Source organism: Musa acuminata, chromosome BXJ3-10 (genome assembly GCF_036884655.1).
Source record: "Musa acuminata AAA Group cultivar baxijiao chromosome BXJ3-10, Cavendish_Baxijiao_AAA, whole genome shotgun sequence".
Classification (NCBI taxonomy): domain Eukaryota; kingdom Viridiplantae; phylum Streptophyta; class Magnoliopsida; order Zingiberales; family Musaceae; genus Musa; species Musa acuminata.
Window position 1 is genome coordinate 31,111,548 of NC_088358.1, and position 24,625 is coordinate 31,136,172.

The 24,625-nt window shown below is 38.3% G+C and overlaps 3 protein-coding genes across 5 annotated transcripts; 1 reads left to right on the plus strand and 2 right to left on the minus strand.

Moving 5' to 3' along the window:
• Positions 1 to 696: 696 nt before the first annotated feature.
• On the plus strand, positions 697 to 11,709 carry LOC135650981 (AP3-complex subunit beta-A-like). The gene is made up of 11 exons (XM_065170733.1): positions 697 to 1,048; positions 1,165 to 1,241; positions 2,600 to 2,849; positions 2,962 to 3,594; positions 4,696 to 4,869; positions 5,796 to 5,922; positions 6,002 to 6,111; positions 7,668 to 7,868; positions 8,820 to 9,859; positions 9,988 to 10,254; positions 10,901 to 11,709. The coding sequence occupies exons 1-11, from the start codon at positions 833 to 835 to the stop codon at positions 11,238 to 11,240; spliced, it is 3,435 nt and encodes a 1,144-aa protein (XP_065026805.1). The 5' UTR covers positions 697 to 832; the 3' UTR covers positions 11,241 to 11,709.
• A 599-nt stretch (positions 11,710 to 12,308) lies between these two features.
• LOC135650985 (uncharacterized) lies at positions 12,309 to 18,344 on the minus strand. 2 transcript variants are annotated; one of them, XR_010501695.1, is made up of 11 exons: positions 18,135 to 18,344; positions 17,943 to 18,018; positions 17,707 to 17,804; positions 16,205 to 16,306; positions 15,940 to 16,026; positions 15,726 to 15,842; positions 13,960 to 14,063; positions 13,340 to 13,479; positions 13,102 to 13,238; positions 12,697 to 12,935; positions 12,309 to 12,609 (listed from the first exon to the last, which is right to left on the minus strand). XR_010501695.1 is itself a non-coding variant. In XM_065170751.1 (10 exons), exons 1-10 carry the CDS (start codon positions 18,303 to 18,305, stop codon positions 12,765 to 12,767), a joined length of 1,203 nt encoding a protein of 400 aa, XP_065026823.1. In that variant the 5' UTR covers positions 18,306 to 18,344; the 3' UTR covers positions 12,309 to 12,764. The 2 variants fall into 2 exon arrangements, 1 of the variants encoding a protein (XP_065026823.1); XM_065170751.1 differs by having other exon boundaries at positions 12,309 to 12,935.
• A 238-nt stretch (positions 18,345 to 18,582) lies between these two features.
• On the minus strand, positions 18,583 to 22,120 carry LOC135650983 (receptor-like cytoplasmic kinase 176). 2 transcript variants are annotated; one of them, XM_065170741.1, is made up of 6 exons: positions 21,729 to 22,120; positions 20,659 to 20,984; positions 20,361 to 20,496; positions 20,091 to 20,233; positions 19,881 to 20,004; positions 18,583 to 19,207 (listed from the first exon to the last, which is right to left on the minus strand). In XM_065170741.1, exons 1-6 carry the CDS (start codon positions 21,790 to 21,792, stop codon positions 18,768 to 18,770), a joined length of 1,233 nt encoding a protein of 410 aa, XP_065026813.1. In that variant the 5' UTR covers positions 21,793 to 22,120; the 3' UTR covers positions 18,583 to 18,767. The 2 variants fall into 2 exon arrangements, with proteins under 2 accessions (XP_065026813.1, XP_065026812.1); XM_065170740.1 differs by having other exon boundaries at positions 20,659 to 21,005.
• Between the last annotated feature and the right edge of the window lie 2,505 nt (positions 22,121 to 24,625).

A 24,625-nucleotide genomic window follows, 5' to 3' on the forward strand; every position in this document is an offset into this window, starting at 1 on the left:
CATGGAGGTTCCTGTACGAGCCGCGGAGCATATGAGGACGACCATGGCAGCGTCTCTCCATGAAGCTTCCTCTCGACATACCGCTCCCATGTTACTTTTCTCCCCACAACCTCTGCAGCTGCCACATGCTTTTCCCTCCACCCATTATGAAGCTTTATAGCAGCAGCAGCAGCAGCAGATTCGCACGTGTCCTCGGAACAAGTGAAATAATGTCCATGGCAGGACACGGTGACCCATAGAACCCATCGCAAGTGACTCCCTCATACAAGTAATTAGAGATTTGTAATGAATATAAATTATTGCATTGCAAAGAACTAATCGAAGAAAACAAGAAAAAAAAAAAAGAGGAATGTAAATTGACAAAAATCGAGTCATAATGTTTCGTACAATTGATAGGTGGATCGGCCCAGTTGCGGGGATCGTGACGCCAGAGCGGGCCGGAGCTCTTGCCGTCCCTAAGCCGGCCGCAAAGGATCCGATCAAATCGGTGCACACATCGTAAAGCGTGATTAACGCTGATGCAATCCATCGCAGAGGTTCTTGGATGCATGTGGCGCCAATTTGCGGGATCGTGACGGTAGAGCGGGCCGGATCTCTTGCCGTCCGTATGCTGGCCGCAACGGATCCGATCAAATCGGTGCACACATCGTGAAGCGGATCTGATTAACGCGGATGCTATATACAGAGGAGGTCCTCGGATGCGGTGCTGCTTGATAACAACCGCCGCGATCATTTCCTGAAACCCGTTCGCTCTCTCTTGTCGGGTGTCGCCGCGGCCGGAAGGGGCGACAGGGCGATCCCGTCGTGAGGTGGAGGAGGTCCGCGAGGGGCGATGTTCGCCCAATTCGGGGCGACGGCGGAGAGCCTGAGCAAGGCGTCGTCGCTGGTGCTCCGCATCGGCACCGACGCGCACCTCTACGACGACCCCGACGACGTCAGCATCGGCCCCCTTCTCGACAGCCGCTACGACTCGGAGAAGGTCGACGCCCTCAAGCGCCTTCTGGCCCTCATCGCCCAGGGCGCCGACGTCTCCCACTTCTTCCCCCAGGTCTGGATCCGCTCGACTCTGCTCTCCATCCCTTCTCCTCCTCCTCAACTCCTCTTTTGTCAATCGTTTCTTGGGAATTGATGTCGATGAATTCCTCGGGTGTTTGACTTCTTTAGGTCGTCAAGAACGTCGCGTCGCAGTCGCTGGAGGTCAAGAAGCTCGTGTATCTCTACCTGCTTCATTACGCCGAGAAGTACGTCTGCTCTCCCTCTCTACGCTACTGTTCTTGAGAATCTTTGCCTGGGTGTTCAAAAAATGACCTCCAGAAGGGACTGGATTCGGGGAAACCAGAACCCTAATGGGAGATGTTTGTTGTTTTCTCATGTTTCTCGAATAGGTTTACTTGTGTTGTTCGTTTTTCTTCTTATCTTGTGCCATATCAAAATGAATCGAATTGTTGTACTAGAATTGGTGGTGACGGAAGTGCATCTCAGCCTTCCTTTTTCTCCCCTTCTTGAATCGTCCAAACGTGAGGAGTAGGACCATATTTCAATTGGTTATGATGGATGTGTAATGTCTTCACCCTCCCTATCCTTTGTTCTTAATGTGCTTGACGAGTACCTCTCTCGAATTGAATTAATTTCTTATGATTCTAGAGAACCTTCATGCTTCCCATTTTTCCCTTAGGGAAGTGGAGACTATAGAAGGGGGTGAACGAAATCAAGTCAAGAGTCGCCTAAATCCAGGAAAAAGGACCAGAGTGACTGCCAAATAAGTTTTGGGATGCGAGTTGTAAGCCCGACCAAGAAGGGATGACATTGTCTTTGATTGGCCACTGACGTAGGACATCAACTATTCCTTGGGTTACTGACTCGTAATCCCCAATTTGTTAATATTATTTATCAAGACTGGTGTATGTTGATAGGTGTGTGGCTTCCGGAATACAGTTTCAAGCTAAAAAGGGCTCCAATTTTAGGTAGCGACAAATGATGCCTCTGTTGGTAGCCTTAAATCTTGACAGTGACTTAAATGAGTGAATGCTTAGTCATATCTGAGAGAAAATTATGGCTATAGAATCTTATTAGTCCCATTCTAAGCTCATATTAGCCAGGAGAATGCCTTTGAACTTTACCTAGCCTCGGGAAAATTTCAGCCGAAAGATAGACTCTTGTAGTACATTTTCGTGCTTGCAGAATATCACTGTTAAAACTCTCTGGCATGATGTCAAGCCAAAGTTGGGCATTCATTGTCCTATTTTTTCTAAAAAGAAGTGTGAGGAAGGATAGGAACTTCTTGAGTTTTTGTCATTGGAGTTCTTTCTATTTAGTATAACATTTAATGGATGCTTAACTTCTTTTCCTTACCGTGGACATATTGAAATTCTTTTGCCACTGAATATACATAGCATATTTGTACTATTCTCTTAATTTACCATTGTCTTTTGACATTTACATTGGGAGTGAATATCTCTGTGTGTAACGATGTCCTTTCACCTCCCTTCCTTTTTCTTGGCTTCTTTTTTGTCTGCCTTTTCCCCAGATATGAATGGCATGATGTTGATGCAGCATTCACCAACTTTTTCCATTTAAATCTTTTCTTGGTTCTCATTAGGCGACAGAATGAAGCTCTCCTGTCTATCAACTGTTTTCAGAAGGACTTATCAGATACAAATCCTTTGGTCCGTGCATGGGCCCTTCGTGCTATGGCAGGAATCCGTTTACATGCAGTTGCACCACTTGTCTTAGCAGCTATTAGTAAGTGTGCAAGAGATCCATCTGCCTATGTCAGAAAAGGTGCTGCCTATGCACTTCCAAAGTTATATGATCTGCACCATGATGAGGACAGCACTGCTCTTGAGGAGGTCAGCTCACTCTGTGCCCTCTGCTCACAGAAGTGACATGAAATGAACAAAAAAGATTTATATCATCAGATTTGATCATAGGGATAGCTGATTCTTCTATGTTTTTTTGCAGCTTGTAGATATCTTGTTAAGCGATCATTCCCCTGGAGTTGTTGGGGCTGCTGCTGCAGCCTTTAAATCTGTTTGTCCAACCAGTCTATATTTGATTGCTAAAAGTTTTAGAAGGTTATGTGAGACACTCCCAGACATCGAAGAGTGGGGCCAGATTGTTCTAATTGAGATTCTTTTAAGATATGTCATAGCGAGACATGGACTTGTCAAAGAGTCCATTATGTTTAGTTCAAATTCAGCGTCACATTCGCAAGCTGATGAGAATTTTGCAACTTCCGGTGATATGTTGGATCACCATCATCATCATCACTCTGTGGTGGACATGGCATGCGATTCCAATATGGTTACTGTAATGTACAAAAGTTACATAGAAGGACAAAAGGAGAGTTTTACCCAGGCTGGATGCGCAAAAGGAGATGATGATAAGTTGGACCTTCCTCCTCTAACATCCAGCACAAATGATGATGTCGACATTCTCTTGCGGTGTACATCACCTCTACTATGGAGTCATAATAGTGCAGTTGTACTTGCAGCTGCAGGGGTTCATTGGATTATAGCCCCGAGGAAGGAAATGGAGAGGATTATCAAGCCCATTTTGTTTATTCTAAGATCATCTCAAGCCTCCAAATATGTGGCAAGTCATGACTTTTTATAAAAAGATTATTCTTAGTGCTTAGATGCTTTAGCTAAATTGGCTTGACCTAGCATCTCATTTTTAAGTATATTTTAGTTAATAAATGCAGCATCACATGAATTGTCATATATTCTTTATTTAGCATTAATGTCAAATGTCAATTGTTTATGCCATCGATTGGCTCCGGCTTTAAACTTACATAAAACAGTCAACCTGATTGAAGATAATGAAACTCTAATTGGATTATTGAGATTTATTATGGATTTTCATCCTCCAAAGTGATCTTATAATAATGTAACAACATTAAGTGATTAAGCTATTTGCCTCTTCAATGTAAATGTAGATTTTCTCATGAAGGAAATCTAACATCTAGAATTTGTATATATCTTCAATACTAGTTAGAACTATCATCTTGTGGCTTTCCTCTTTCCCCTAATGTTGGAACAAAATATGCTTGCCATCTTTTGCTAGGAAGATTGGTCCTTTTTTGACACTGGCACCAAGATGATATTTTCATCTCTCGTTTTAGTCTGTTTATAAATCAAGTTATAGCGAACACGCTTATTACTTTGTTGCCTTTCCGGCACACCTGATGTCAATTGCACATTCTCATCCCGGCTATACGAATCTTTTTTATGTTCTTTCCTACTTCCAACATTCTTTTCTTCATAAAGTACAACTCGTCTCTAAGTTCTTAACTTCTTATAATGTTCTTCTAATTTTAAGTCCATTTTATACATTCAAGGATCAATATCACAATATTTTTATTTTAAAATGGTGATTCATTATCACATTTCTAAGAACCTGGTAAAATAAAATGATATGGCTAAATGACCTGGTTTCTATAGTCTAGTTCAGCCATTATCTTTCAGTACCAGCTATTTCTTTCATCATTTGTGGCATGAATTCTTGAACATGCTTTAGATAAATACAATTGGCACATGTAGGCCACGGGTATCATAATTCCTATCAATTTATCAAACCAAAACGATTGTTCTGTCATGGCTTAAGTGGCCATTTGACCTTATGCTCCAGGGCTAATTTTTGAATCTTTGATGGAATATGAGGCAGACTGATTTATTACTCTGTTGTTTGTTGCAGATTCTCTGTAACATATTAGTGTTTGCCAAAGCAGATCCATCATTGTTTTCCCTGAATTATGAAGACTTTTTTGTATTTAGCTCTGATTCATACCAAATCAAAGTCTTGAAGCTTGAGATATTATCCACTATTGCAACAAAATCTTCGCTACCAATCATTCTGGAGGAATTTCAGGTTATCTTTTAGCTTCATGTATCATATCCTTTGTTATACTATGTCCCTTCTGTGTGTAATCTCAACATTTATTCTAAACATTTGTATCAAGAAATAAAAAAAAAGCATTTTTAAGCTCTATGTGTTATATATATATATATATATATATATATATATATATATATATATATATATATATATATGTATGTATGTATGTATATATAAGAATAATTAATTAGATATTGTAGATGCAAAGTTCACATGTGAGTAATAGTCGTTAATCATTGTCTTTCATTTATCTTATTCTTAGTTTGTTGTGTCTGGAGTGCCTTGTTGGAGCTAAAGGATCCATCACTTGTGGGTTGGATGTATCTTGTCTGTTGTAATCGAGATATACTTTAAAAATGAGGCAGAAATGTATTATCGATTGACTGGTATAAAATTTTACTGAGCATCAAAAAACTAAAAAGGAAAAAAGATCTCGCTAGTGAAGATTGACGAGGTCAAATTTATTTAATGTTTAACATATGTCTTCCCTAGAGTCTTTAGATTGTGCACTCACTGCATATACACATTAGAAGTCACCTGCAACACTGGTGCTTGCCAATTTTCTTCCTTTTGTTCTAAGATTTATTTGAAGCATAATCGTCTGATACTCTTTGGATAATTTGGAGTTCTTCTAATCGACAATTAATGCTCTGAATGTTTTTAACTTTGCATTCATGAAAAAGGGCTTATATTTTAGTTTCCCAAATGTTGATTTTTCCATTTTGAGTGCAATATCGTGTTTTCTTTGGCTGGTCAAGTGGCAGTTACACTTTCATAACAGACAGGTGTTCTGTATCTAGAGCAGGTAGTTGAGGACTAAAAGAAAACCTAATGTACGTTATTGCAACCTTTTGATATTAAATATTTTTTTATGTTCATTTTTTTAGTTGTGCTGTTAGGATTATGTTAAAGATCCAGATAGGAGATTTGCTGCTGATACAGTAGCTGCAATTGGGTTGTGCGCACAAAGACTACCTATGGTAGCTTCTACTTGCTTAGAAGGGCTTTTGGGTCTCATATTTCATGGTAACTGAGTTGATATTTATATATTTGTAACATTCTCTGATGATTGAAAGTTTTTTTAGAAAAAAAATTTGTTTTGCAGAATCATCCATAAGCAGTTCGAGCCAGCTTGATGGAGAAGCAGGTGTTTTGGTTCAAGCAATCATGTCAATCAAAGCTATAATAAAGCATGACCCAACTAGTTATGACAAGGTTATTGTCCTTCTCTTCAGACCATGATTATGTTTTTTGGGTTGTTCCTTCATAAATTAAGTTCATGGTAAAGTTATCTTTGCAACCTCAATTTCTCACGTGCTCTAGAAGATTGATATGACGGCGAAAGTCAAATCATACAGCTTGATTTACCTAAACTTACATATCCGATGAATGGATAAGATCATCATTATCTCTTATAAGGCGCATGAAAAAGTGGTCCCTACTTCATCCTATTAACAGGACATTCATGTAGTATAATCATAAAGTCTATAGATGATCTTCAGTTTCAGAGGCAATAAAATAAAGCACCATGTGCGCTTTGACATTGTTTTGTGTTTGGCAAGCCTACGAATTTGGGGAACCATGTAAAAGAATAGCTGTAAGTTGTGGGAAAACATATATATGGTCGAGATTATTTTGGAAACACCATTTAGAACATAACTTGTAAGTTCTAAACTACAAATTATGATGTATCTTCTACATGTGTAGCCTGTTAAGATTTCACAGAAATGGAAGTCATCTCAGAATAAAAGGTCGGTTCTACTTAAATAATGGTATTCTGTAGAAGGATATGATGTACATGTTATTAGACAATGTAAGGTCATGCTGTTGGCAAATGTTGGTTGAGTGTACACTCCCTCTCTTTGCATTCTTGTCATTAGGCTGTATATATAAGAAGTTGCTAACCATATAATCAAAGCTCTTGTGGTCCATGTCCACTTCAACTGATTGAATTATATTAGACGTGACATCATAATGAAGTGTTTTATGAAAAGATGTTATTACCTGTAAAACAAATACATAGTATAACCACTACCAGACTTACGCATGCAGATTGCAGTCTTGTTATTCAATGCATTTCATGCACATTCCTTTTGTGAATGTAATTTTAAGCCCCAGTTCCAGTATTCTCAGTGTTCAAAGGAAAAGTGTGTCTTCATATGCCAATGCATGCTGGTACAGCCGGGTCTCTGCATCCTACACCCCACCCTGCCAATCGATAGGTTGACTTTGCATAACAGAGTGATGCCAATCATTGCAAGGCAATCATTGTGAATGCCACTTAGTTACTATGTGGAAGGGTTTTTAACATTATCCATATTACTTGGATGTGTTGTACAAAAATATATTGGTCACTATTCTGAATTTAACTTGGTCTTACATATCTTTGTGAACACCCACATTGTTATTGTTCAGAAGATAAATTAGACATCATTCTTGGTATTCTGGCATAAAAAGATATTGGTCAGTATTTTTAAACTGATTGGATGTTTTACGTGTTATTAAATTTGTCTGATGATTTTAGTTTTGATAAAACCATATCTGCATTATATTTTTGGTCCTTACTGTTGATTTGTAAAAACATTCTCAAATTTGTTAGTTTTCCTGCTTGTGCATGGTTCTTCCTAATTATTTTACCATGAGTACTGAATGTATGTTAGACCTTATGATTTCCTGGTTAATTTAATTCATGTGTTCAGAATTGCACATTTATGTCGTTACAGTTCATTTTCTATTGCCTTTTACTATCTCATATTATGTTTGTGTTGAAGGTGATTGTCCGATTAGCATGCAATTTGGACAGAGTTAAAGAACCTGCTGCACGTGCATTAATTATTTGGATTATAGGAGAGTACTGCTCTGTTGGACAGATTATTCCCAGAATACTTCCAAGTGTACTAAAGTACCTCGCATGGACTTTTAATTCAGAGGAGCTTGAGACAAAGCTTCAGACCCTAAATACTGCTGCTAAGGTACCTCTTTGCATTATCCTTTTATGCATTAGTTCTTTAACGTAATATTTGTCATCTATATTCATCACCATTTCTTCACCCATTATACACATTTAATGAACCACCGTGATGAAGTTATATTGACATGTTTGGTCAAATTTTACATAAACAGACTTTTGGCCCATTCTTTGATTATTTAGATTAGTATAGAGACTAATCTTGAAATTCTTGTTTGTCTATAATTTTATGCTAATGATATTTCCCTAATGATGTAATTTGGCTCATTGTACACAGCCTTCTTTTTTCAGATTCCAGGCTTTTGACCCAAGCCAATCAATTCTTAAACATGAACCTATGACTATGAATATAGCCTAGGCATGCGACCTTCTCATAGGTTTATGTAGGTAGGTTTTGTTGAAGTTCTGTTTATCTTTTGAGTCAGAAGAAAGAAGTACAGGATAACTATTTTACGGTTATGGATTTATATATGACTGGCCTAGAAAATCTAGTGGGAACTGTGTCGTGGTAGGAACATTTGAAAGAACTACATTTGACCACCATGTTTTATTTTATAGCAAAAATAAACCTTTGGATATGTCAACAAGAAAATATATGCACAGCTCTTGTATAACAAATTCTCCAATTTGTCAGTGATGTCATAAATTCAGGGCAGAAATATGCCGGATTGGTGAAACCATAAGATGATATTGAGTTGCTCTGTGTTTTATGTTGGTATTGGTAATGGTGAACTTCTTAACATAAATAGTTGTTATGAATAAGCAATTAGCACTCTTTTCATTTTATCTGGAAATTCTGAATAGTTATCCTTTAACTAGTTAATGTTGCAAAAAAAAAAACTACTCATAATTTTCCCATGATTATATATCTTATGACTAGTCAGTGTTCTATGTGCTTCTTTTTAGACGCACTTAAGATGCTGTTTCATACTTTTTCATTGGTTTTATTTTGTAGGTTCTGTTATGTACTGAAGGAGAAGATTTATTGACATTTAGAAAGATTCTGAGCTATGTTATTGAATTGGCAAAATATGACTCGAATTATGATATCCGTGACCGTGCTCGTTTCATATTAAAACTTGTGCCCCGGAACCTAACCACCACATCTGAGGAAGAGACCACGTCATGTTTCCTGCAGAATGTAGGGATTCATCATGAATTTGCGGAAAACATATTTAGTGGGAAAATACATTCGACAGCATCCTCAGCAAAAAGCTTTCGGATTTACCTTCCTGGATCTCTATCACAGATAGTTCTACATGCAGCTCCTGGTTATGAACCTCTTCCCAAACCTTGTAGTCTGCATGCCAATGATCTCAAACTACGCATGGAGTTGGGTGATGAGACAAAGGAGTCTAAAAAAATGGCTAAGAACAATTCATTTGGAACAGGTGATCATGATGCATCTTCTGGATCTTCATTTGAAGAAAGTGGCTCTGTCTATGATTCTCATCATTCTATAATTAGCTCAGACAGCGAGGGGAATGAAATTACAAGTGAATCAAATGAAATTGGCCATTCTTCTTTGGAGGTTATGCATGATGACTGGGACAAAACCCTAATTGATGTTTCTGATGCTGGTGTTGATAATGATCAAGCAAGTCAAAGTGCCAAGGGGAATTTATCTGCACTCGTCTCTACAGATTTGGCGGAGTTGATGTCAAAGTCAGCACTGGAGTCATGGCTGGACGAGCAACCTGGTTTGACATCGGTACAGATGTCTCAACAACCTCCTTCTGGTAGAATATCTATAAACAATCTTGATTGCACTGTTACACCTAAGATCCACATGCTGCTTGATCCTACAAATGGTAATGGCTTGAGAGTGGAATATGCCTTTTCTTATGAAGTTTCAACTATATCACCAGTGATGGTCCAAATTGAAGTTTTCTTTGAGAACTGCTTGTCCGAATCATTAGTAAAGATAGCCTTGAAGGATGAGGAATATAATTCTCGTGTGGATTCTTCATATCCAGTGTTGGAAGAACATGAAAGGTGCTGATGTTAGCCATGCCCCTACATTAGTTTTATGTTATCCGATCTCAATTTTAGTTTCAGCCTAGTAGAAGTTGAATTAATCTCTGATATACTTACAAATGCTCTTTTTCTTGTTTCGTCCGTAGCCTGCTTCCAACTGATAATGCACCATCTATGCTTCCTAGTGAAGAGATTGCATCTCTAGATCCAGGTCAGAGGTTGAAGAAAGTTATTCAAGTCCGTTTTCATCATCATCTTCTGCCATTTAAGGTGGCTGTGTTATGCAATGGGAAAAAGTATTTGACAAAGCTGTGGCCTGATATTGGGTATTTTCTTAGACCACTCTCCATGAGCATGGATGCTTTTATTGAGAAGGAACGACAGTTACCTGGGATGTTTGAGTGTACAAAGAGGTTAGCAGACTGCCTTGTTTGTTAAAGTTTGAAATTTTTTGTTGTTGAATATTTTCACTGGTTGTCTAATGTAATGATAGATTACATTGGATCACTTAAGTTTAACTCAGATCAAAATCAGTGAAGAAATATCCCTGCATGAAAAGTGGAAAGTGTAGAATTAATACAATTAAAACATGATCTATTCCTTCTAGAAGATGAAGGGTGATTGTAGGACATGGAAAGATCCAAAGATACTTGGGTCATTGATGTCATTTAAAGTTTAAATGTGAAATAAAGCTGTACATAATATAAAAATTATGAATTGACATTAGTTGTGAATCTTGAACTTATAAATTGTCTGCCGATGCATTTTATTAAACAGGTCATAATAAGTTTTGGCATCTTAAGCTTGATAAATTGTTGATATTCTCAGGCACTAGAAAGAGGCATGGGTTGTCTTAGTTAATCGTAGGTTCTGACAAAACATGGAGTCAAGTCATATACTAAAAAAAACAATATTACAGAAAACCCAAGTATAAGTTTATTATTAGGAGTATTGTAAAAGGAGTTTGATTTTGTGAGAAATTAGAATATGCAGAGAAGTTGTACATTTTGTCTGTCGTTGAGTAAAGCTTAACCAATATCATGAAATCATTTGTAACAGGTGCACCTTCAAAGAGCACATTGACCACGAAAAGGATGATAGTTCTTTCCATTCTGATAAAATTATTTTGATATCTCGAACAATTGCATCTAAGGTTCTCAGCAATTCAAATGTGTTCCTTGTAAGTGTGGACATCCCAGTATCTTTCAACATTGATGATGCATCAGGCTTGTGCTTACGATTCAGTGGGGAAATATTGAGCAGCTCAAAACCATGCTTGATTGCTATCTTAGCCGAGGGTAAGTTCTCTGAACCGTTGGATATGGCAGTCAAAATCAATTGTGAAGATACAGTCTTTGGCCTTAACCTGCTAAATAGAGTGGCAGCATTTCTACAATGAAAGCAGAATGTTGATGACCCCACCCCCTCCAATCCCACTTTTCTGACTTACTCCCGTTAAAAAAGGCACATGATTTTGTAGCCAGTATATTTGGATGGATATTGAAGATGTTGTAGGCATATTATTGGAAACAAAGAGGTGGTGGTGGTGGAGATTAATCATATCGTAAGGCTTATTGTTGTGAGTATTATGCCAAATATTCAAGTTTGTAACAGCACATTTTTGTTTTCCCTTTTTACAAATTTGGCTACAAACCTCGCATTTCTGCTGTTATCACAAAGAACATCCGTCTCCTTTGTGCGTTTATGTGCGTGCAGGAGGGGCTTTATTCGTAGGACCTCACACTTTTGGTTTTTTTTTTTTTCCCGAGTGGCAACTTATATTTTTGTGGAGAGATTTTATTTTTATTTTTCAAATATTCACAATGTTCCCATAGTATTTTGTAAATGAAGTTATAATGTTTTTTTAATGGACTTGTTTCGTTTTGTATTAATAAATAAAAAATTATAATTTTCTTGAAAACAGTCAGTCTTAATTAGTTAAGATCTTCATAAATCTTAATTGATCATTCATATTCTGTCAAAAATGAGGTAAAACATATGAATTTTCTTTTAATGTTGCGTTAAACTTATGTTTATATATTTTGAAGAATCTTATACCATTTGCATCTATTCATCAGTTCATGTGAATTACATTGGTTCTTAAATGGAATTTTAGTGTGTTGAAGCATATCCTAGTAATTGGAAGTGTGGGGAGTTGGGAGCCAATCATGATTCCTGTTAAAAGTCTGTAGCAAGTCCAGTGCCTTAAAAAAAAATATATATCGAAGTAATTGGAAAGTTGATCTACTTGGAAAGTTACTATAATACTTTATTTTTTTAATTTGTTTTTCTCTATTTGGTGAAAGAAAAATATTGTTAAAACACTAAAAGAAAGCAGTACGGACGGACGGACCATCATCCACTTTACAAAACGTGGAGCGCCCTGAGATTGTCCCCCAAATGAGCTTGGAATATATATATATATATATATATATATATCAAGCCAAGCCAAGGAAATCTGCAAAGATTGGAACTCAAAAATCATAAAGCAATTAGGGACAGAATTTGGGTGCACATGACTTTAATTAAAACCTTACCTTTCTTTGAGCCCAAGCACCCCAATACCATCTGCTATTTTTGTATATCGATAGGGATGTTAATAGTTTGTTAGCTTGGTGTGGGATTCCGTGGTATCGGAATTAATTCTAACATGAACAATTTCGAAACAGTTACTTGGGTCAGGACATTGGATTTGCCTCAGAATTATGCATGGAATCCGCCTAGTTTTGAACCTGAATCTGCTTCACCATCTCCTCAAATCGGACATCCTATGCTCATCAAACACACCTATGCTCATCAAACAAAGGATGCAATCCATAGCTTTTGTTGCTAGTTTGATGGCACAAGCAACCAACCTTGTCTGGCTTTCAAGGGATATCCCTTGGTGGAGACTCAGATGACAGATGCATGGGTTTTACCTCCATCAGCTGGGTGAGAGTTGAGGTAGAGCTGCCGAAGGTTCAACTTCAACCAGTGGACTTTTCTGGTGGGCGTTTCTCAGTTGCCCACAAGCTGCACTCGCATCGAGCCCACGTGTCTGCCGAACACTAACTGTAATCTTCTTAGATTCCAGTGTCGCCATGAAAGCTAATACCTGCCAACGTCACAAAGCAATGGTGGACTCAGATGCTTGATCAATAATCTTGGTATGAACATGTTGTTCTAGCAGCTAACTTGACCGATTTGTCTTAAAGAGGACGATTAAGGAGCCTGATTATACATATAATTCACCATTATCAAGTTGAGAATTCAGGGGGTACCGCTTTCTTGTATGGCCTTCGGTACTCGGAACCTTCTATTGGATTGAAAGGGATCAGATTCACATGATAACCACGACCACAAGTATGAATTAGTTCCGCGAGTTCCGCTGCATGTTCCACTCCATCATTTATCCCAGCTGTTCCACATGTAAGTATCAGGAAAAATGTCAATGGATTATAGTTCAAACTATAATCCGGCTATATATCCAGCACAGATGCAATGATTCAAGCCAAGCACCTAAAAGTGTATACTCGAATGTTACTCGGCGTCTGGTTTCCGAAAAGTAATGCTTGCAGTCGTCGATCAGCGCATTCAAGGGGTAAGACTTTGCACTGGGGACTATTGTTTCTCGGAGTTTCTGGTTAGGTGCATGTAAGCTGAAGATCCACAAAGGCATATCAAACAGATCAGCAGTTGAAAGACAACAAAAGATTATAGCTGCAACAAGGCTCAACTCCATGCATAAGACCCAGCATGATGATTGGTTTCACAACCCAAAAATTCTGGTACTGTTTTAACAGAATAGTACTAGCATTGCTACATGCAAAAAGTGTACATGAGGTGCGTCTGGTTATTTTGTGCACTTGTGATTCAATTTTTAACTAGTGTAGACATTAGAAAATTAACATGAAATCTGCAATATAAAAAGCAACACACTGATAAGCAGAGGCGTAGACTTGGTAGTTTATATTGTGCAGTGAAAAAAAAAAAATTTAAGATGCATGCAATTTCACTTTTGGGTTAAAAAAGAAATAAAAGATAATATCATACAACTTTTGGAGTTATAAAAGTGTAAAAAAGAAATACAAGATAAATATCATACAACTTTTGGAGTAATTATTCCAGAGGAAACTTACCTCACAGCCAATGTTGACTGCAGCTTGTGTGTCGCCAGCATCTTGATCGTGTTGGGAACACCAACTGTTGATATTGTCATCATTCTTTGCCCAATTTGCACATCCTTGAGAGATTCCATGACACGTATAACAATGAAAGAATAAGAAATAAGAACACCTAAACATATACCAAAATCCTGCACTGCATGCAGGATCATAAGAGATTGCACTGATGGGCACAACCCCACTCATTTTAACAACTTTTTCCCATGACTACGATAGATTCAAGATAGCTATATTTCAAATTGCATGCATGAGGAGGACACATTTCTGAGGAGCTACATTTAGTTGAATGTAAATAAGATATATACAGAGGGTGTTCATAAGATGAAATGCAACTAGTGTATCACATGAAACAAAAGCCTGATGCACATCCAAAGATTGTAACACTCCAGCGAAATGAATTGACTATCTCCATGAAAATACATAGGTTATTTGAAAAAAAAAAAAGTTGAAATTGGTAATACCTTTTGTGTGGGGATTTCTCTTAAAATTGTAGAATTCAACCTAAACATCCCTTCCAAGATTTGGGCATCTCAGCAAATCTGATCGATTGTGCAATTTTTGGAATTTAGGTTCTTTTGGTACTCCTGGAACTTGGGAATCATAAGGATAGGTGCCTCAAAAATTCTAGAATAAACAAAAAATATGCAGGGAATTCTCTAGCAACAAAAGAGTAGGTTGGAATTTAAATATCCAAGATCGAGATTTCAAAAATGTAGCCAACATAAAATGACTTGAATAACCATCTGGAACTCTCCAAGAAATCCTAGATTTCCAATTCCCAAACCAAATGGATTCATAAGTTTTTTCCTATTACATAGCTTGCTATTTAATACTGTATATATATCAAGAGAAAAAGATTCAAACAGTGTATCAGAAATCAAAATAATTAATTATTATAGATAATTTTATCATTGGTCTCCTCTTAGATCAGGTTCCCTTTTCTTTTTTTATGAATGTGGTGAAAATTACTTGCACATGCAATAATTTCATCAGCTGTTGGGAAGGATGACATGTGATGTCAATAACCTCTAACACGAATTTCTTTCACAGGCATAAGATACTTCCTATCAGTGTAAGAAAATAAAGAGAATCGAATGTCTGTGACATGCCAGGAAGTGCAACTAACAAAAGCATCAGACAACAGGGAACGGGGTATCTAGATACAAAGAGAAAATGAGATAGCACCATAAAACAGACCTAACATGCATGTTCTACAGTCTATATTCCAGACTAGATTGTTGTAGCTCGTCTCCCACGAAGATAATTTCATTTTTACAAGTGGCATGTTAATAGGAGAAGAGAAGTGACTTTTCAAATGTTTGCACATCATACTACTTGCTTTCAGCTAATGAGGAATATTGTGGCAAATAAGATTATTTGAAAAGTGCAAAGTACAAACAAGAACCACACTAAATTCTGAAGCATGTGTTGGTGACATCTAGATGATGGGGGAGAAAATGATATTGAACATTATTGAGTACCAAGGTCCTGTCCTCTTCATCTAAAGAGAACTATTTCTGTTCCTACTCCTGACATTTTTTTGGTCGAAAATAAAATGGCAGCATATCAGTAAAAAAATATACATGCACTCTTTTGTCAAGCTGCAATATATAAGATGATGGCATATCGATAAAAGATTACATTGAACCTTGAACTGATGTGCCTTGATTTAAATTTTATTACTCTAATGCTATCCCTAAGCACACAAAAGACGGTCAAACCTTATTGAGGCATGTGTGTGATTCCAGAACTGACTTCAGATTCAACATTGGTTCACCCATGCCCATGAACACGACATTCGTTACCCTATGTTTGAAGAGATCCTCAATAGCCAAGACCTACATCCATAACTAGATTGATCAAAACTCAATGAAGCAGCTACAAGAAACTTCTGTGAACAACAAAAAAAGAAAAGCTGACAGAGTAGGCAAGAACCTGCTCAACAATCTCATGTGGCAAGAGGTTTCTTGAAAACCCACCCTTCCCAGTAGCACAAAACGAGCAACGCAAGGGACAGCCTACCTATGTCATTTACCAATACACAAAAATATATAAATAAAAGAAAAAGGACAAAACTAACTTGAAGACAAAACATTCAAGAAATACAAATTTCTTATTTTATTCATTGGATGCAGAGTTCAGTTTGGAGAGAAGAAAGAACAACATGTTGATGTTAGCCATCAATGTCTGAACATTATACCTGTGATGACACACAAGCAGTGAGACGAAAGGAACCATTACCATCTTCAACAGGAATTCCTACAGTTTCAATCAATCTGTTGTCTTCCAACTTTATGAGTATCTGCAAGGTCAAAATTGGATGAACTCTGGACGGTTAACTGAAGTAAGAACATTATGTAGATTGAAAAGTTATAGAAGCATCTCATAGTATTAAGGTACAAATAGAGATTGAAAACACTGGATTAAAAGTTCAAGCTTAAAAATCAGGAAACACATACGACATTTGGCAACCATCTCTTTTTTTTCTTAATGCAATGTTAGGGACAATGGCTCCATAGGCATGTTCAAGGTATTTATCTAGCAATTCTATATGAGAAATTATCAGCAAGTAAGAGTGTAAGACAATAAAACCCAATGGACAATGCAATATGGTTCAGATCCAGTCACTTTAGTTCAGTTACATGTATGCTTTTTAGATAACTGCTCATATTGGCAAGTGTTAAGAAGGCATAAGACTCCAATTTACACATTGGAAAACCTCTTTGTGATGCCAAATATGATATTAGAAATGCAAAAATATCTCAAGCAAAAACTCCTTTTCTTTTAATTCATTTACTCAATAGGCTTTCCTTCAAGATACTGATTTTCCACATTTATGCCACTCTCTCTACTCAAATGTTCAGAACTAGGATGAATACCACATTTATGACAACCTTATTCTTACAAGCAACCTACAATAGATCATGTGCAAGTGTGATGCTACTGAATCTAATAATTCAAATATATCCTGGTCTCAACTTTCAAATGCTCTGCAAAGTCAAATGCGCAAGTGTGATTTGCAGAGTGCTTGAGCATATTTCAGAAATTCTAATAAATCAAACACCTTCCGCAGCCAACTCAGCAGCGAGAAGTATCGGTTTCTGGTCTTGTTGGACTCCATTTCCCAGAATTTGGTGTGAGGCTATGATGGATCCCTCGATTGTGGATTTTATTACATATACCCGGTATATGTATTTTATGATGATCATCAAAAAAGAGATTATGATTTTAAATCTGTGTTTGTCTATCGATTTTGCTTCTCTAGATTCTTAAAAGGGTCTCTACAAAGTCGTGCATGTAGGTACTTAGAAGTCCAGATTTATACATCATATGTGATAAATCTGATTATTATTCTCTATATCTTAGGGAAATGAAGCATTACAGTTATCATGTGGATCAATAATCAAGGTGTGTATTCAGTGACCCGATCTAGCATTAACACATTTCGTTGCCATTGGCAGGGTAACACATTTATTTATGTTTCAAAATCTATGACCTTGACCTAACATTTATTCTAGTGCCCTTCATGATAGCTTAATTGTGTGAGTTACATGTTTAAAAATCAGTTAAAAGTCTTATGACACTAAGTATAGCAACAAACTGCAATCAATAGAACATCAGCAAATGACAACCAACCTGGTCTTAAGCTCACTGTCCAATGGATCATTAACTGGAGAGGGAAAAAAAGGGAGATATTTTCACCTTAAGAGTGCCATCAGCTGCGGAAACAACATGATGAACAGGAGATCTCCCAACCCTCCACCCAGCTTCCCGAAGGCTCTCCCGAAATGCTTGTGGCACTGTCACAGCAAAAGATATCATGCCCCGGAAGACATGTCGTGATAGGATACAATGACATAAAATCAAGACCACAAACTTATAAAGAAACGAGCCAGACGATATAGAAACCAAATACCAACTCAAGAGAAGACACTCACGGTGGCTGAAGTCTTGGATTTCTTTAACCTTGGTCTTGTACAGTAAATCATGAAGCTGCTTCCCTCGATAGCTTTGCTGTGCCGAATAATGCCCCATGAGGAAAAAGGGTACGAGAATAAAAGGGAAAAACAGCGAAGTTTCTCATCGAGGAATTAAAACAAACAGGTGGCAGCTACCAACTACCGGTTTACCTGGCCGAAGTCAAGGGCGAGCTGGCGGAGCTCCGGCTCGGACAAGCCGAGGAGCACGCGGGAGTCCGCCCGGGGCAAGCGCACCGGAGGGGAGGAGGCGATGGAGGCGACTGCGCGGGAGCGCAGGGCGCGCGCGAGCGGGGCGGTGCACGCGTGCTGCAGAACCGCCATGAGAGGCGACTCAACATACAAATCAAGAGCAACCGGATAACGAGTCCTGATATTTATAGAGTACAATGTGAATAGTATGGGCCTCTATTGGGCCCATAGTGGAGCTTTTCCAGCCGAATGTTGGACCGATCTCAGGCCCAATTAGATGTAATAACATTGAACGCAAAATGGATCAAACTCGAGTTCTTAGACTCGTGTTCTTGTGGCAGGCCATGAAAGCTAAAATGGAGGGAATGGTGGATTTGAAGGAGAAGACATTGCACGAGCTACAAGTATATGTTGTCAATTTATTGCAATTAAACCTGGCAATTTTTTTTCGAATAAAAGGATTTTTCTTTTCTTTTTCTCAGAGTAATAATAGCTCTATACACAGTCAAAAAGTTCAGATTATACATATATTCTATAAATATTCCTCGGTTTTGCTCTACTACTGACATCAGAAAGCTACATCTATTCTTCTCCTCACTCGGTTGCACGAGTAGCCTTTCTGTGGAGCTGTTCTTCCGAACTTCTTCTTTGATTCGACTTACGTGGATAGCTACTGATGCTTTGGCCATTCGACTTCTGTTCATTCCGAGGGCTCATCCCGATGTCCGTAGCATTCTGAAGCTCTTCTAACGCAGCCACCACTTGATCCATGGTTGGCCTGTAGCTCGCTTCTAGCGATAGGCACTGGAATGAGAGAACAGCAGCCTTCTGTGCTCCGACCGGCGAGTACTGCCTTTCCAGTCGTGCATCCAAGACGCGGAAGATCTTTCGCTTGCTGGCGAGATAAGGCCTCGCCCATTCCACTAGATTGTGCTCTCCGGTTGGTCGGTTCTTGTCCAGGGCACGTCGGCCGGACAACATCTCGAGCAGAACAACTCCAAAGCTATACACATCGCTTTTGGTAGTCAGATGACCTGCCAAAGACAATAAGTCGTCAGTACATTCTCATGTTTCAGCATGAACTCGTAAATGCAGCAGAAACCAAATCAAGGAATATATATACTGTCAAGTTGGACAAAGTACAAGCTACATCGATTCACCATTGATTTCATCGATATAAAAGACTAGATGATTAGAGTCTGCACACAAGATTCAGTGGTAGCACAGGTACCATCAAGCGGCTCATACTATGAGAAGCAAACTGGAGTTGTGTCATCAATCTTAAGTGCAGTCGGTATAAGAGTATCAGGCTCATGTGAAGTATCAGAGTGTAGGAAACTCTTAATAGTTATTCTTGTCGATTCACAACGAGAACCAGTTTTGACAGCTTGGCCGAAAATGATGGCAACATATTATAGGAAAGATGCAAAACCCAACATTTCAAAACATCATAGAGCTTTGTAAGTGAGCATAGAACTTCAGAAATTCACTATCGGTTGGACACAAATTAATGCATCCGTGAAGAATCTACTAAATTGCTATCTCCTGAAGCAATAACGAAAATGACTGAAAAAAAATTTGGATCATTAGGATCATGATGACTATGTGCCAAAGAGCTGGTAATTTGAATACATATATATTATAGGCCAGACTGCAACTACAGCTCTCTCAAGCATGGAAAAGATTCAGCAAGTATAAGAAGATCACCTGTTGCAAGATATTCAGGAGCAGCATATCCATATGTCCCCATGATCCTTGTAGAGACATGACTTTTGTCATCTGTTGGACCATCTTTCGCCAATCCAAAATCTGAAAGCTTTGCATCGTAATTCTGTATAGAGAACAAAAGAAGAAACGGCGAATTTGAGATATATCATGTCAGGTTGACGGAACAGAGAAATATAGAAAACCACTTACTGAATCTAGAAGCACATTAGACGTCTTAAAATCACGATATATGACTTTTGCCATGTCACTATGTAGAAAAGCAAGCCCCTTTGCAGCTCCCAGAGCAATCTTCATGCGAAGGTTCCAAGAGAGTGGTTGAAAATATGAACTCCCTGTGTCAGAGAAGAATGATCTACTTGATCATATAGTTCAACAATACTGAACTGTAGAAAGCTTTAAAGAAAGACACTGCATCAATTCAAGAAGGAACGGGAAGGATGTCAATCACAATAAACATACTTCTAAAGAGATGATTCTCCAAGCTCCCTCGAGGCATGAATTCATACACAAGAAGCCGTTGTTCATCCTCCAGGCAGTATCCAATGAGCTTTACAAGATGAGGATGAGATAGTTGACCAAGGTAATTTACCTCCGTCTACAAGTTTTTGGGGATTCGCTTATCAGATTAAACAGAAACTGAATAACAACATGATTTCAGCTGCCCGAAAGCACCGAATAAATCAAACAGCAGATTAATTTATTGTCGAAAGGTTAAAAGTTATGGAAACTTCTAAATTGAGAGGAAAATGATACTTACCAACCATTCCCTGTGACCCTGAACACCTTCCTGGTTAAGCTTCTTCACAGCAATAACCATACCAGTACCGGGCTTGGCAGCAGCAAATGTGTGCTCATCAATCCATCCCTTAAATACCGAACCAAAGCCTCCCTCTCCTAACACACTGTCTGGACGGAAGTTTCTGGTGGCTGTTTTCAGCTCATTAAAGGTAAAACTCCTCACATTCACTGACTGCAAGATGTCATCCTCACTTCGAGGTGTTGCAGGCACAGATGCTGCAGACACCTTGCTACTGGAACCACTTAACTTCTTTCCTTCTCTGCTCTGGCTTTTAGAATTCACCCCTAGGCATGAAAACACGCCTCCTGCCAGATCACATTCCAGAAAAAAATAAAAGATGATAATAAACAAAAAACTTGAAGCAAACTATCCATGAAGTTCCCATAAACCAAATCAAGATGAATACTAAGACCCACAGGTTGATCATTAAGCCGACATAGTGGATAAAGACCTCGTAGAATGTCTTTAGATAGATGTTTAACTCCATTAAACCTATTGAAAATTAGAAAAGAAGTAAAGCATTGTGTTATTACATTTAAGTACTGGGAACATCATTCTAGCTGAATCCCTTATCAAACCCCTGAGTCCCCAGGAAGCATCAAGGTAAAAGAGCCTATGGAACTGTCTCTAATCATATGCCACAATAATCTCTTAAAACATAGGTTAAGAATTAAAGAAGATGCAATCACATCCAGTGCAGAAAGTTGCAACTTTAATCTACAAAACAAGCACAAAATTTAGTAAACCTAGTCATGGAAGATAAAGATATCTCTACTCTAAATTAACCAAATCTCTGCATCTAGCTAAAAGGGGATCGTGGTTAAAAATATTATTCATGATAGAAAGCATAAAAAACTCAACCATTATCCGATCAATTAAAATAGTAACCACACGAACTCCATTTTTAGGGATCCTAAAAGTGCCAAACACAAAAGAAACAAACCAAAGTTTCTTACTTTCCATTCCTACATTCCTTTCTAAACCTCAATCAGATTTAAAGCCCGTTCAAAATATCAACCTGTTAGTACCTGAAGTAAAAAGGCTACGGAAGGTACTCTCCGCCTTGACCGGACCACCCCAGCAATTCCCCATCTCGAACTCCAAAGCCGCGACGAGACAACCTCCGCCTCGTTCTCCAACTACGCACCGGTAGCAACAACTTAAAAAGGCAGGGTTCCGTGACGGAGGGCCACCGGGATCCGCCGAGGAGGAACTCCTTCCTGTCCAGAAGCAACGCCGAACCCGAGTGCACCGAGCTCAAAACCTCCTCGGGCGAGTTCCGACCGGCCAAGAACGGTCTCGGCTGCCGGAACCCCAAAATGGAAGCTCCGATTCAACAGCGGGGCGATGGTGGCGACGAAACAGCGAGGAGGAAAGGAGAGCCAAAGGTGGCTCCTTTCTTTCGCCCCTTCCGCTGTGTTCTCCTAATACTTGCCCCTTCAACGCAGATTAGTTTCATACTGTGGGGAGCGTGGGCCCGGATCCGATTTTCTGTTCCCAACAGACATCATCACAGACACAATTCATCATCCAACACGTAATGTTTAATCATGACGTGTCGATCTGTAGTTGGTGAAACAGATATCCTGTGCTTGAGATAGAACACGAACTATTCCAGATTTGAGAATTAATGGCGGGCGACGGCCACCGGTTCGTAACGGAATCCGAGCTTATCCGATACAATATTTATTATTATCGCTAGTATCGCGCGGTAGGTACCGTTTTCGGGTGGCTAATCAACTTAGTTGGAGCGGGCGGTGGATGAACAGCCGTCGGATCGGAATCGGACGGTGGTGAGCTCGTTGGACGGTGGTCTAAGTGGACCTGCATCCACCGCCGCGGCAGGTGGACCTTTTCCGTCGGCTCCGGTGAACTTGACTTGCGTGCTTCTTGTCGTACCTTATAATAATAATAATAATAGCATTAAGTAGTACAAAAAATCACATTTTTAGAGCATCGAGGCTGCAATACATGTCACCGCAATCACTTTTGTTCGTATATCCAGCTGAGACTTCGAAGTCGGAACAAATCTAGCAGAGAAGGCTTGTGGACTACTCAAAATGTCTTTTAATTATAATTTAATTTTAGTAGAACTGAGCTGAGCTGAATTGAGCTGTAACAGAGTATAAAAATAGTTGGAGAATGGAAGTATGATCGGAAAACAAGTGATACAGGGGAGATGAAGCCAGGATAATTGAGAGGCGTCTTAAGCTACTTTTGGTTCGTGGCTGTTCTACGCACTGAGACAAGTAGATCATAGTTTGAACTTGAAAGGTAGATATTTGCCCACCAAATTGTAGAGTAAACAAAGAAGACCACTTTCACGTCAGTAATGTGTCATTTGAGGAGGAGCAACCTAATCTGACTTTTGGAAGTATGAGAAAACAGAGTTCCACAATTGGATACAACTCTTAATGTTTTTTTGAATGAAGTAAGTCTCTGTTTCTGCTTTTAATATGAAGCAGGACTCTGTTTCAAGTGTGAATCCTTGTGCATTTGGTGTAGAGAGTTGTTCGTTCGTATTTGTGTGTGCAGGAAGAGGCTCTGTCAACTTCCATCTTCTTGTTGTTGGGTAGAGGTAGGCAGCCACACCTTTGACTATTCTTCTTCCTCGTGTGATCGTCTTCTTCTTCCTCCTCCTCCTTGTTTCCACCTGCAATGTCCGATGGAGGAGGGCTCCATGACAAGGACCAGATTCCAGTTTTCCATGTTGTGACATTAAGATTGCGTTGACAAATTAAGAGATGGGAAATCTAGATGGATTTGGGTCAAAAGCTGTATGATATTTCATCTTTCAGCCATCTGAAATGCCTCAACATGTAGGACGTATAGTGTTCCTCGTTTGAACGTCTCGGGAGAACGAGTCTCAATGCTTGTTCGATTTCATTGCATGAAGAAGAAAATAACAACAATAGATGTGACCTACTTCGCCCATTCACCGTGGACTCCATTGACATATTAGTTGGCCAAAGCGAAAAATATGCTCGGTAAGAATAACATACACTTTTAAGTCATATTAAATTAAAATTTGATCGTCTGATTAGAGTACTGAATCGTATTGAAAAATGTTGAATCTCCCAAACTATTGAACCCTACAAAATTGTATTATAGTCATATGACGAAATTCCTTTGATATCGATTGCAAATATATTAGTACGAAGAAATATACTTAAGAAAGCTTTTTTAAGTATGATGTTATGATTATTATGTTCATAGATACATAATGATGTTAAGGATGGTTACGTGAATCGTATATGAAACTACGTGAATCGTATTGTTTAAAATTCATATGACGTATAATAATTATAATATGATTGGTAATGTACGAGGATGGCTCCATATCAATAATATATAATTGAAATGTCATAGATGTAACACTGAAATATCTATAGAGATATCGACCATGTGATTATTAGGGTGTTGATCATGTCATTATTTCATTCTCCAATTCAAACCCATTTTAAGAAATGAAAGAGCAAATAATGTTAGCAGAGTAAAATTTGAAACTCCAAAACTTTTATAGCATCTATTTTGATTACGAAATAGATGAAATTATATTAATATAAAAATATTATAATAATTATTTTTATCTATAAAGGATAAATAATTAAGAGAAAATTTGATCATAAGACCTTATAATTTTTATTATTATATTTTTAAATCATAAATATATTTAAAATAATTATGGTCATGCTTACATTATTAAAATAATCAATAAAACATTAAATATTAAATATTTTATTATTAACTAACTATTTTAAATTAATAAATTTGGCAATCTTCTTTTTATTTATGTTCGTAGCAGCATATACCGTTATAATAGTATCCGGATCGGGTGTAACGTTTCGGCTGTTGGCCGCCTGCAAATGCGAAAAAGACCAAATCCTTACTTCCCGCCCTCGAGAAGGGTGTATATAAGTATATT